General features: G+C 30.3%; 1 protein-coding gene across 1 annotated transcript in view; it reads right to left on the minus strand.

Moving 5' to 3' along the window:
* Positions 1-4,886: 4,886 nt before the first annotated feature.
* LOC132731566 (myb-binding protein 1A-like protein) overlaps positions 4,887-14,830 on the minus strand; it is a 35,549-nt gene continuing 25,605 nt past the window's right edge. Inside the window, exons 8-18 of the mRNA XM_060717757.1 lie at positions 14,556-14,613; positions 14,039-14,152; positions 12,082-12,157; positions 11,639-11,760; positions 10,467-10,589; positions 10,190-10,261; positions 9,733-9,777; positions 9,078-9,143; positions 8,058-8,159; positions 7,444-7,544; positions 4,887-6,827 (exon numbers count right to left, since the gene is read on the minus strand). Of these exons, the coding sequence (XP_060573740.1) occupies positions 6,203-6,827; positions 7,444-7,544; positions 8,058-8,159; positions 9,078-9,143; positions 9,733-9,777; positions 10,190-10,261; positions 10,467-10,589; positions 11,639-11,760; positions 12,082-12,157; positions 14,039-14,152; positions 14,556-14,613 (1,504 nt within the window). The 3' untranslated portion in view covers positions 4,887-6,202. The remainder of the gene's footprint in view (positions 6,828-7,443; positions 7,545-8,057; positions 8,160-9,077; positions 9,144-9,732; positions 9,778-10,189; positions 10,262-10,466; positions 10,590-11,638; positions 11,761-12,081; positions 12,158-14,038; positions 14,153-14,555; positions 14,614-14,830) is intronic.

Raw genomic sequence — 14,830 nt, forward strand, 5'->3', positions numbered from 1 at the left:
AAAGAAAAAGGGGAAGTAAATATTTTTCAGAAAAACCAAATCCGGGTTTAGCGTTGGGGAAATTTCTCAAAATTTTTTAAAATATTTAAAAATTAGGTTGACCTCATGATTCTTAAATCTGCTGCAAGGTAACACAAAAATTAAAATTAAATTAATCGATTAAAATTCTATACTAGTGTTGATAAATTTATTTTATGTTATTGTATCTGATTAAATTTTTTTTTCAAGGTTTTTATAAAAATTGCAGTATCAACTGATTTCATTGAAACAAAATCATCTAAAAATATTTAATCATACTGTGTCACTGTTACAAAAAAACAAAAATTTGCTTGATAAAAATGAATGACTAAAAATTAAAAAAAAGTTCTCTAAAGTTAAAAACTGTATAGTTTTGAAAATTAAGTTGTTTGTCGATTATTCATATTTTAAAATTTTTCAAAATTATTATTTCAGAATGTTCAGGTCCCAAATTTTCACCAGGAAATGTATATGAGTTATCCCGGGTTCTGGTGTATAGGTGTTTTTTGGGGAGGATTGCTGAAGGGAAAATTTTGGCTTTTTGGGGAAACAAAATTTATAAATTACCCTTTGGGGCTTATTTTTCCATTTTTTGGGGTCATCGGGAAAGGGACCAAAAAGAGGAATTTATCAGACATAGTTGGGCCCCTTTTTTCCCCTTAAAAAATTCACTGTTATACAAGACTTGAGTCAGGGGGTACCTGGGTTTCACCAAACTATTTGATTCAAAATTTAAATTTTTTCCAGGATATTGTTTATTAGGCGCTGAGATTTGTTTTTCCTCTTCCTTTTTTACGGTGGTTAGTTTAAAAATTCTTTAAAAACCCGAAAGGTTAAAATTTTTTTAAAAATCCTTTTGTACCCTTTATGCAAAATATTGGGATAGAAAAAAAATTTGGGGAGAGGTGTACAACAAGGTCACCCGGGGTTTTTTTGTAAAATTATTTTTGTTTGCTTACTTGGGAAAAAATGGCCAAACAAAGGGAGAAAAGGTTGGTCAAAAATTTTAAGGTTTAATGGCCCTCTATTTTAAAAAAAAACCTTTTTCGAAAAATGGATTTCCCTTTTTTGTTGGTGTTGGTGTCCCCGGGCCGGGGAAAATTTTGGAAATTGAATGGAGAAAATTTTAAAATTTTATCAGGGAAGGGGGTGTTAATGTTTTCTTGAAATTAAAAAGATTCCCCTGTTTTGTCTTGAGAAAATGCTTATAAAAAATTTTCAATCTACTTAAATTTAAAAATGTTATTTTGTTTTTTTGTGTAAAAAATGTACTTTCCCCTGGGTTTCCCAAAAAGCTAAATTGGAGGAAAAATAAATTACTTTTTTTCTTACTTGTTTTTTTTTCCCGTACAAAAAAATTTTATTCATGAAAAATTTTCCAATTTTTTTCTACCTGGGAAAAATTTAAAAAGAGGTTTGATTTTCATCTGAAACCAAACCCTATTTCTGGGGAAAAACTCAAAAAAATTTAAACAGCAGTTTAAGGGTGGGACTACTTGGGAAATTAAAAGTGATTAATTTTTTTTCTAGGTTAAACTCAAGTTTATAACGATTTTCCCTAAGTAAGTTTTAATTATTTAGGGGAATTCTTTATTTAATTGGCTTTAAAATTATCTTTAGAAAATAAAATTATATATTAAACTTCTTAAAAACCAGTAGTCCTTATGAAGTGTAGAAAAATTAAAAAAACAACTTTCAAAAACATTTTAAATTTTCAATTGAAAATTTTTATTTTTAAAACTGCGAATTTAAAAACACAAAAGTATTTTACCCCCTGGGTCTGTACTGGCCTCCTCCAAAAAAACAGTACAAACTTTCATCAGCAGAGGCCTCAATTCATATCCTTGGTTTGAAAACAATTTGCAAAGAAACTGAAAATAACTTTAAACTTTATACTGTTTTCTCAAGAAATAAAAAAACTGGGTTAGACTCAGTGAGATTTAAAAAAAGATTGATTTTTAAAGGGTTTAAACCTGTCTGGTTGTTATTTTAGAGGGAAAACATTTTTACAGGGTTTCTGTGAATTATTGTAATCAAAATGAAGGTTTTTTACATTTTACAACGTTTTGTTTTAATTTTCCCTAAAAATTACTGTGTCCCAAACTAAAATAGTATGAAAGGCTAGTCCCCAAAAGGGGGAAATAAAATATGTCTTTAAAAAAAGAAAAGATTTTGGGAGGATTTTTTCGGTGGTGGACTCCCCCCCTTACCTCTACTTTTTACAATTTACAAAGTTAACGCTTCTTAGGGAGCATGAGAAAAAACAAGTTCTCTTTTCAAACTTGTTGAACAGAACCCATAAAGAAGAACCCACACCTAGGACTCGGGGAAACGCTTAAAACATTTTGGAAGGTGCAGTGGAACAAGAAGGGTGAGCTGGGAAAAGTTTACGTTTATTGATGTCGCTTAAATTGTAAGAGGCCAAAACAATGCTGCGGAAGATTCGTTATTGCCACACTCCTTTTTCTGTTGCTGATTAATTCAAGGTCAATTAAAAGGTACGAAATGTTAAATGACAGACAGTAAAAAAGAAAATAGTGGTGTTATAGGGAAGCCAGTTAGGACAGCCCAACATTCATTGCTTCAAACATTCATTTTCTAGTAATTAAAATAGCCCAAATTTTTCCCTAATCAAAAGAATGATTCTTAAATACATGGTATGGAAATTTAAAATTTCAATCTAAATCCAAAATTTCCCTTATATGAAAGAGAAAAGCAAATTTTAAAGCGTTTGCCCTATAAGGGTTGTTCCCTATCCTTTTTTGCAATACCCTTTTCGATCTGAAGGAAACCCCCTGTTCTAAAAAATTAAGATTTTACCTTATCACCACTTTCATCACCCGTACTGAAATTTTGACAAAGGGTTATTTGGAGTTTCACAAATTTTACATGATGTTAATCAGGCTATATTTTTCTTTGTTTTTTTGCAATTTTTTTAAGAAATTTTATACAATTGTTTGAAAAAAACAAGCTGGAAAAGGAATTTAATGTTTGAAAAAAAAAGGGGCAACTAAACAAAGTTTTTTTAAAGTTTAAAATTTAAACAAAATGTCCAGTCTGGGTTGGTCTCTATATACATCTTAACACCTTAATAAAACAAAAGTTTTAAAAAATGCACCAGTATTAAATTGCCGATGATTTTTAACAACAAATATTTTGTGTGAGACATAAAATAAAAAACAAAAAGTATTTTTATTGTCTTATTACGTAAACAATGTATGTTAAATCACGGACCTCAATTGTCAATTCAGTTTAAATATACATGCAAGCATGCATGTACGTATACATTATTTTTGATAAAATAAATACTACTAGAATCGGCATTTTTATTAGGTAAAATAGGAAAATGCAGTTTTGCTTATTTCTAAAATTGTTAAAGAATTAAGATATTAATCATTATCTAATACTCGTAGCACTTAGGTGGGTAGATTGATGACTTCTCCAATCTACGTATTTTACATAGAAACAAAATTTTGTACGGTATATCTGGGACAGAAGATACTCTTTCATTTTTAGTCCCAATTTCATAAAATCATACGATATCATATCACCATTTCTAATTTTGATAAACAGTAAAACGAAAACATATTGCCAATCGCCGGCATTTTTCTCAAATTGACATGCAGGGCCGAAAGTTATTTCTTTTTCACGTATCATCTTTATTTTCCTGATGGTTTTAAACCATCTTAATCATGCTTTACGCAAGTTTAACCTCAGGGATATCATTTCCATTGAGAGAAATGTGAATAAAAGTATTCGTAACCATTATGTTGTATAATCTACATGTAGGTTAACCAGTTTCCTTGTCCGAAACTTATCGATATGTGGCTATTTTTAGAACAGGTCTCTTATCAGTGACGTATACGATGCTTATCTCAGATCGTTCCCTATTGTAACTGTTACAACGATTTTATACACGTTTTCTTTTCATGTTGTTTGTAGTATATACATGCTTTCTTTTAATCATTTATATATACCATTTTGTAACAGATTATTTACAAGTATAATATTTTCAAACTAACGATATTTCTTATAATGTTTTAAGAACAACAAGAGCACCGTTAGGCAGAGCATTATATGCCCAAAAGTGTTTTTAGTAAGAGGATGAAGCATTTGTAAGACATAGGAATTAAATAAAGTATTTCCTCATCTTAATGTATTAAACAGAAAATCTTTGAATAATTTTAATTTGCTAGTTATTTTATATAGCTATTCAGTTCCTATGTCCTCTAATTCGTACGACATGAATGAGTAAAAATTAATTCTTTAATATCAAATCTTTCTTGTATTGTTGTGATCATTGTAAATTGAGATATACATACTATATAATTTGCTTGGATAAATAAATAACAACTGAACCAATTTTTGTTACAGTATGATTATTTGAAGAAGAAAAAAGAACCGACACTGAAAAACATTCCTAAAGAAAAATGAAACAGAAGCAAAAGGAGCTTCATTATATATAATAATATACAAGTAATAAAAGGTTCTCCCACAACAAAAATAAAATGTAAAATCCCTGTCATGTAAAAGTCGCAATTGTCCAATGGAAAGCAACGTCACAAACGCACAGTATTATAAATTTATGTTAAAAATAAAGCCAGTTCCCTTTACAAGTTATATATTATTTGTTTATACTAGTTATTTATTACTTTAAAGCAGCATACCTCCAGATGAGTAAAAATATTATTCAGAACAAGTGAAAAAATGCTATGTCACTGCATTAATGCAACACTAAATAGAAGGAACAGACGTACCCAAGTTAAACCAATTTTGCAATACATTATGATTACTGAGTTTGCTCTAATATAGGGACAAACGAAAGACAAACAATGATCCAAGGACAAAGACAATAACAAACAAGATAATAATTCTTTAAAATTTATTGCCTGCAGCTTGACAGAATCTTAAAACGTTGCCCATACACTGTGATTTTGACATTGTTTTTCGGTAAAACAGCAAACATAAATAAAACTGCCAGTTTCGAATCTTAGAACACATGCGAATTCTTTATCAAATATGACCAAATAAAGCGGATTAAGAGAAAACGTTGTATTTCAAAAGTGCTTGGTTATGATTTTTGACAGATGGACAGTTTTGGCCCAGAAACAGGAAAGCTATCATATCCCATGTTTTTTCTGACCATACCATTTTCCCATTTTAGGCCCAAACTGTCCATGTGTCAAAATAATCATTACCATACAATTATGATGTACTAATTTTCCCTTAGCCTCCATTTTATTTGGTCATATTTGATAAAGAAATACATGTAAACATGAGTTTTATCATTTGAATTGAGCAGTTTATTTAATATTTCGGCTTGCCATGTTACCAAAGCATGAAATGGAAGTAAATGGTATGGTCACACTGTAAGCTATACCATTTAAATATCAAATATACATACAAACAAGTACATGTATATGACAAAAATATTTCTTGATTTTTTATAATAATTCCTTGATTTTTCAGATGCTTTAATTTGTACATAATTTTATAAGTTAAATATTTCTACTTTTCAAGTTTGTGAAGAAAGCTTGTAAATAATTTTGATCCACTATCAAGTTCTTTTGCATTGCAATGAAATATGGCCGTGACCTTATCAGGGCTCAAACTTAACAATTCCTAGTTTCAAGACATTCATTTGATTTCTTTGTTGTGAATATAATCATGATGTTTTTTTAAGACTGAAAAAAATATAAGGACAATAACTCATGTCTAGATTAATGTCAACATCACGACTATCTAATGAAAAATGATGTTTCAAATGTGCTGTACCAAAAAAATAACAATAACAGGCCTGATGGATGGTGATCCTGCAAATGAATATAGTGATTCAAACAATAATTTCTATTTACATATTTTATCAATAACATTTTCCAATTCTTGATATCCTGATAAAAATGATGACTTAAACTAACTGTCTTAAATAATTATGTCATACATACATTTTTAACAAACTTTCACTTATTTTGTCTGCAAACTTAAATTCAAGTTGTAATTAAACAATTTGAATACTATATACATAGATAGTGGAATCGTTTTTTTACAATGATTCATAAACTTTATAGAATTCATCTATATCTTTTTAGTTAATACACATCTTTTTCAAATCAGTATCCCCCTACCCATTTCTAAATGATCATCCTTAACTTTACAATAAAACCTTTTTTGACATTTAAACATATCATGTTGAGTTCATAGATTTCTTCCTCTTTTTCTTTCCCGATGCTGATACATTTGGTGGTGCCTCCAAAACATTGCTATCACTTGCTGTAGAATTCATTGACTTTTTCACTTTCTTTTTCTTTCCTGATGCTGATACATCAAATGATTCTTCCAAAACGCTACAATCATTTGTTGTTGACTGGTTCTCTTCTTTATTCAATTTCACTATGACTGGTTCCATGTCCGCAACATGTTCATCCTCCATTGCCTCATTAGTACAAGACCCTTTAGATTTTCTTTTCATTTTCTTCTTTTGAGACTTTGGTGTGTTGACATCATGTCCCTGCTGTTTTGTGCTATCTCTTTCAAGATCTTCAACAAAGGATTTTATTGGCTCTTTGCTAATGTCATCACCATTGGTTACAGACTGGTTTAACATTTCAGCATTCTTTTCATCTGACAGGTTCTCAGATTTTCTAGACTTCTTGCCTTTTCTTTTGTGTTTCACCTCCTTTGCTGACTGGTTATCAGGAATTTCATCATCTATGGAAACAGACTGGTCTTGCATATTTATTTTCTTTGGAGCAGATGGACCATCTACTTCATCTAATTTCTCATTCTTCTTTCTCCTCTTAATACCAGTTCTGAAAAATTAATAAATATGCACATGTGTATAAAAAGTTTTAAATGTCAAATCAGTATATAAAGCTATTGACAGACAAAGGCACAAAGCATAAATTAACTACAAAAAAATCATATATATGTAAAACAACAGTTCATACTTATATGTCAGCATGCTTAGATATTCCAAGTGATTCACAGTCAGCAAAGGCCAGGCCAGGCAGAAATTTTCCAAACAGAATTAGTAACTTAGAAAAATTATATGAAACCGTGGTTGCCCCTCTTTGGTTGCCCGAAATAACAGTGAAATGTAAAGTTTTGTTGTTTATTAGAACAAAACTGAGACATGTTTGGAATAATAGGTTTAGAACTACTTTAGTTCAAACTGAAAAACTGCTGACTGTATTTGTTAGCCTCTGACATATAAAAAAAAATTTCAACTTTTATATTCAATATAGTTAGTGATGCATTAATTCACACTTAGTGTAAAATTTATTTATCAAATATGTACACTTTTCGTAGTATTTAAATTGGACCAGTTTGTGGTATCAAACAGCATCATTTCAGCACTTTGATTTGTTTTTGAAATACAAAAAGTAAGAATAATTGAGAATGTAACATTAAATACCAATATCCCACCTTTCAATTCCTGTTGTTAACTTATTGATGGTTTTTCTGATTGATTTATCACACTTTTTTTTCATCTCCAACAATTTCTGTAAAACGTCTTCATCTAAACTCTGGAACAATGTATGCAATTGAATCAGTATGTTATTAATGTATAACACATAATTAATTTTCATCATAAATTTTCTTTAATCATTCATCACAGATTCCAAATTCCAGGGATGAAAATTGTGTTAATCAAAATTAGCTGGTTAAATAGTCTAAAATAAGTATAAGTTTTGTTTCAAATTTAAGATTTTCAAGAATTTTAAGATTTTCAAGAATTTTAAGTTTGTTTGTTTGTTTCATTTTACGCATTTTCCCAACAGTTTTTCAGTCATATTCAGGCGGGTAGTTTCCTAACCATCGGTCCTGGAGTGTTACACCAGTACTAGAATACCTTCCTCCATGCTAAACTACCAAAGCATCTCCCGGGGATCGAACCCATGCCAGAGGTACAATGTAACTGGATTAGAAGTCATCGACTCTAACCCCTCGATCACGGAGGCGGTTAAGAATTTTAAGATAACTAAGATTTTATTAATTATTCATGTGAAATATAGTCTATAAATAGAACAATGACTCACCAGCTGTCCTGGTGACACAAGATTTATCTGGTTACAAGTTGCAACCACTTCCTCCAATAAATTCTTCTTAAATTTGCCCTCACATGCCATCTCTTTGATAACCTATCAAAATATATTCAAATATTCAAAATGAAAAAAACAATCAACTTGTCAACTTGTGTTTATAATGACTAATAGGCAACTTGTTTGTCCATTAAATGTGTATTATAAACAAACAAAAAATTATTCCAAATCCACAAAACTGTTGCGAACTTTGTTGAATGCTGCCTGATTCCCCTATGAAAAAACATCATAATATAAACAGGAAAGAAGAGTTATCTTTTATATCTTCCTTCTGGACTTTAGTTTCAGGGAGAAGATAATTATATTTTTGCAAAGATTTCATTTCTTTAGCTCTTGTGACTTACTTAATTATATATCAGACTAGAACTATTAAATAACTTTTGTAGAGAACCACCTAAGAATCATTCATATGAAGTTTGATCAAAAAGCAGCAAGTGGTTTAGGAGATGTTAATAAAAGAAATGGTGGGTAACAACTGATGACCTGCTGAAGATATACATATTGCCATCACAAAACTCAACAAAAATCTTAATTATTCTACACTTTACAGAGTTGCCTTTCTTGTCAGTAAAACATAAACTTCTGCCTGATTAACAAGTTCTTTTTCTTGTTTTATTAATAAAACATGTTTCAAATAGAGCACAAAGAAGCTCAGTAACAATACAGAGTCTAAAATTATAATAATTTGTCTTATCATGACAAGACATTACTGTAAGAAGTGCTATGTAAATAATACTATTTCAATACATTTTTTAATGAAATTCTTTTTCTTGTATGAAATTCTTTTTTCTTAATAAAATTCTATTCTTTGACATGATTCAACAGCATCTCTGGTATTTCATTATCATGAATAATTAATCAATCACTGATCACTTTTGTACTGATTAATCAAGTGAAACATTTTTTTTCCAGACATTTTCCTACAAATTCTAAATCAGTTCAGTGTAACTAACATACCTCAGTTGCCACTGATTTCCAGCTCTTTACAAATTGTGTCCAATCTTCTGGCTTAATTTCATCAAACTATATAACAAATACAAAAACATTATTAATTTTGAAAGCCAATCATTACATAACATTTTTTATATACTTAAAATATTCACTATAAACCCCTACTATGCTTGAAATTATCTTAAATGGACTTGTCCATCTTTCACTCAGAGTCTATCTTTCAATATGGACAAAAACAGTCATCATTTTTTGGGAGAATTTTCAAAATATTGTACAAAGTGACTGAATAGCTTATAGTGCAGACCATGATCAAACAACACATATGTGCCTGCTGAACTTGGTCTGGTACTATGGGTAGTTTCAACTGTTGCGATCAGGTTCAATGTTAAAGCCATTGGAATATTCTAACATAACTCTTTAAAAACACTTGTTACTACACAACTTGTTATTAAATATGTAACTTGAAATTCAGTATAGAAATATATAGAAATTAATGTCCATTTTGATTTAGTAAGAATTAATGAGAGAAAAACAATACAATAATGAAACCCATATTTTTCTTAGCTACAGAAGCTATAAATTATATACATACATATATATGTTGCATTGCAACAAAAATGTTTCGAAACAAGACATTTTAAAAAAGAAAAAAAATTCATACCATCTCCTTGCTGATCATATTGGCCAAGAAAGCAGCTGCCTGGGTCTGAAATGTAAATGGATATATATATCTAATTTTTTTATGCAATACATAGAAGAACAGTCCCATATGATGCATATCATATCTTTCTTGTAATTCAGGTAATAAAGTCAAAATTTCAAAAGACTTTGGTGTGAAGTAAAGTGGTCATTAAACATACTTGAGAACAATACTGATATTATTGGAGTCATACACAGCTGCAAAACCTATATCAAGCTATATAAACTTGGCTGGTGACTCGTTCAATGTAGTTTTACAGCTGTGTACTTGTTCAACAGAATTCAATATTGTACTCAACAATGTATAATATTATCATAATATTTAACATTTATATAATGACTAAAGAGATTGAAATGGGTTCTCAAAACACAATGCCCAAACTATACAAAGTATTAAAAACTTAAATTTTGTTACTCACCCTATCAAAAGCCTTGGCATCTTGTGACTGAACTGCATTTGTCAAGTCTTTGTATGAAGACCAAAATATCAACTGAAATATAGGACATAAATTGTTAAAAATTGATTATATTAATACACAGCTAAACATATTGTTGGCTCATTTGAGTTTTATTGATTGTTCTACAGTATATAAACATTGACTGTTCAGTTCAAAAATATGATTCAGCTTAACAAGCTCTGGTTACAGGAGCTTGTAAAATGCTGACATTTTAATGTAAATGATGAATGCAACTTACTGGAAATTTCACAATCAACATATGGAAGAAAGCTGGCTGGCAATGTCCTGGTTTATGACCTAATAAATCCAAGATGGCTGACCTCATCATGGCTTCAACCTTCTCTTTGTAGAAAGCTGGCTTCTGAATGAAAAATGGATCAATCATAAGTCTGTTTTTATTTGATTTCATTCAATCCTACTGAAATATGAATGGTAATTTATCAACATTCCAGTGTCATTTTATATTGACAACCTAATATGACCAACTCTCTTTTAATCATTTGAAGCATAAGCAGGTACCTGACATAGAACTGTTCACCTTCTATACACCAGCTGTATATATGCAGCTTCTTCATGGGTACCTGAGTAGAACCAATAACTCTTAGTTTTCCTAGCTTCCTCACATGAAAGAATCGGTCAATCCATGGTCCCTTACAGAATTGAAACCCACAGCTGTGAAGGTGACTATGTGAATATAGAAGCAGGATTCAATCACACTCCAGTAAGTGGCCACATGACTATCAGGTAGTATACAATCAATAATCTGACAACTTATAATAAAACTCAGGAAAAGTATTTTCAGAGGAAATATAAACAACTGTTTTGAACAAATATATCGTGCTAGTGATATGTCTTTTGGGCTAGTGAATATTCCAATCTGGTAGTCTGACCAGCCTAGTGATTTCAAACCCGAATTTCTTACACTGGAATACATGTTCCCTAACAGAATTGAAACCCACAGCTGTGAGGTTAACTATGTGAATATAGAAGCAGGATTCAATCACACTCCAGTAAGTGGCCACATGACTATAAGTTTGTATACAACCAATAATCTGACAAGTGTGAAAAGTCTTTAAAAATAGGTTAAAGCTCAAGCCTCCAGATGAGCAAAAATATTTCAATATAATCCAACTTGACAAAAATATACTACCGTAAGTTTTAAGAAAAGTTGAAATTTTCAAGACTGAAGTAATAATTTACATGTTATGTGCAATTAATGACTGTATTATTCACCATATTTCTACTGTGTGAATGCATTAGGGCTTATTTTTGCATATTTTGACCTCATTTAATTAAAAATGTTTCATGGCACCAATATCAGAAACCTGTAGGTGATGAACTAATTAACAATCAGACCAACACATGGAGAGTTTGATGCCGCTAAAAATATCTACTGTTTACAACTCTTACCTTTTGCTTATTTCCAGTTTTTGACCGTGTTTTCAGAGGTGATAGCCCAGAATCTTGGAGCAACAATTTTAACACATACACACTTACATTTCCTGTGGTTTGTATAAAGCTGGGTACTGGAACTAAAAAGGAAAAGCAAATTTTGCTAAAATGCAAGTTTAAAATGCTGTATTTCAAAAACTATGACATATAACACTTTCTGTTTCAGGACCATAATTTTGAATATTGACTTTTGTGAAGGAATGCATTTAAAATAGTCTTTTCTTTCCTGATTAAATTATTCAAAATTACAATGAAACATATATTCTGCATAATCGTTGTCCTGCTTTAAATAAAAAATTATTTTTTGTTTCAGGGAATATTTTACTAAATGAACAACAGACAAATATAGGATTTTATAAAGGAAACATAAGATTACAGAAAGTTACGAAACACAAATGTACCTTTATTGGAGCACTTCATCAAATATTCCAACATTTCTAGCAGCTCATCTTTGTCGACTTCATCTTCTGGTTTTACCTGAATGAAAACATAATACAATATAAAGCTACAACATTAGAGCTTACAATGCTCAAACAGCTGACAAAAATCTCAATATCACCATTATAATGATATCCTCAAAATTTATGATCTGTATAAAAATGGAATATGAAAAAAAAGATCAACAAGGAAGGGTGGCTTCAATGAACGCATCACCCACAACACAGGACCATTGTCATGGAACCCAGGAGAACACCCAACAGGACAGTGATCTAGTTAAGATTTCAACATGTTAAGGTTTAAAGGCTCATTATGCCTCAGAAATGCTTTATTATTTTTATTCCTCATTTTTTGTATTTCGAGTATCTTTTTACAGTTTCCTTAAACACTCATTCAACATATAGTTGAACTATCTTTGCTCCTTTTGCTTTGTTCACAATTGGTATAATTATATTTAACTACTAAATACTACTTTGTTTACATTTTGTGACCATTACGACACATTATTGGACATTCTAGACTACTTTCCTCAGCTGTTACACATGTAACATGATCTAAATCCATTAATAGAACATTACTAAACACCTGTTTAATATTTCTAAAGAATGTAATAAATATTGATTTCTGAGGCATAATGTGCCTTTAACACTTGACCTGGTAGCAGTAACAGAATGTAAACATGTGGCCTGTGAAGACCATCCAGTCTGATCACCATATACACTGTTTGCTATTCAGTCAAAACATATTTTGAATTTTTACCTAAAAATGATAAATGGATTAGTCTAGATCAAAAGATCGACAAGTCCCATTTAAGATACCAAGCTTGGTGAGGAATAAAGACATAGTAACATAAATAATCATTGTTTTAAGATTTTATGAAAATACAAATTAATGAGCCTCAATATGTAATATATAACTCATGGCCAATATGGATAAAATTGGTTTGTAGGAGTTATATCTCTTTTGGTGTATGTGTACTATATCTTGGTTAGATCTTTGGTCTGCTGAAACATTTATTATACATGTACTCTCCTTATTAAACATTCAGTAAAAGCTTTAAAGAGCCTGCACTGAGGTCCAAAAGCATCAACATGTAACATTGGAAGTTTTACATAGATCAAGTGGGTCACTTTAAAACAGAAAGATATGTACAAAGTTGATAAAGAAGTTAACTCAGAAAAAAATTGATATTTGTGTTTTTTGTACTTTTTGTATTCAAATTTGTGTGAAAGCATTTTCAATTTTGGGTCATTTTTATGAAGAGAATAATAACTCTGGAAAAACCGAGTGAGCGAATCATTGGTCTGAATTTTTGCTCATAAATTATTTGTCAAAACTTAAATACATCAAACATACAGTTGGAAAAAATTATTTCATATCCAGTCATGTCAAAAAACTTCAGTGGAGTCCCTCTAATGGTAACAAAGTTTTATTTTATTTATTTCAATTTTAACTGAAAGTAATGGCTATATCTTTGCTATTGATCCACCTAAACAGCTTTCCTGGATAATTAACAAGTAGCTACCCACACAATATCTCCACAAGTGACCGACTTCTAATCACATCTTATTCCTGAATCAGTGGTTCAGCGACATATGACATATACTCATTGTCCAAGATAAATTTACATGGAGAGAGTAAAAACTGTAATTCTGACACAGGTAATGACTTGTCTATGAATACACTATAATGAAAAGTAGGTCTGCATATCCTTGCAGTCCCACTACATTATTTATAGCTTATTTCTCAATTTTGATAAACCTATTCACTACCAACAAAACATTCAAATTTAAGTTAAAACCCTGGACAAGTACACTGTACATATTCTTTGTGTTAAGGCTTAAACTTAACCCGAAAGTTTTTTTATTTCTTCACTCAAAGAACTGAATACACATACACAAAACTGTAAGTATACTGTACCTTCTTCTGTTTAAGAAGAAACTGTAGTGTGTTTTGTGCTCTGTTACCCAAATTTTCCTCATCATTTCTCCTTAATCCCCTCTCTACCAGGTTTAGAAGAGGCAGGATAAATCCCTAAAATATCAGATATTTTGACTATATATATATGTCATACTTAGATAAAAGCAACTTGATAAGACTTTTTATAACCAAAACATCCATGTGTGTAAGGTACAATAAGTACAAATAAAAATTTGCAAGTTTGGTGAAAAATTGTGTGCTCATTAAAAACACCTCTTATCAGAATATATATATTGTTTCAAGATTTTGACACCATGAATTATGCTGAAAGAAAAATACACAAAAACTCGAACTATCAAATTTATACAACATTTGTTTAAATCATCAAAAGTATTTCTGATTTACAGTATTGTAAGTCAAGTATTTAGCTTTACTGACTGATAAAACGAGTATTGAACTATGTTTTCCTTAAGTTTTGAAATATAAATCTATTTGTTTAAGAAAATTTATTTGTTACCTTTGTAATCACAGGCGACAGTTGATTCTTTAAGATAACATCAACAAGATCTAAAACTCTGAAATCATAAGAAAAACAGAATATATTTCTACTACAGATATGCTACATTGTAAAAGGCAAAACTTATCAAATCAAAAAGATTTAGTTGATTAGTTTTTCAACTATAACCAGTCCCTGTAGCAATAAAACGAAACATTTGTAGATTGTTTGACAAGATTGACTGTGCCATACTTTATTCAACAAAAACAAATGTAAATCCATTCTTTTGCAGAACA

Source organism: Ruditapes philippinarum, unplaced genomic scaffold, assembly GCF_026571515.1.
Source record: "Ruditapes philippinarum isolate M1 unplaced genomic scaffold, ASM2657151v2 ctg2187_1_1_1_1, whole genome shotgun sequence".
Taxonomy (NCBI): domain Eukaryota; kingdom Metazoa; phylum Mollusca; class Bivalvia; order Venerida; family Veneridae; genus Ruditapes; species Ruditapes philippinarum.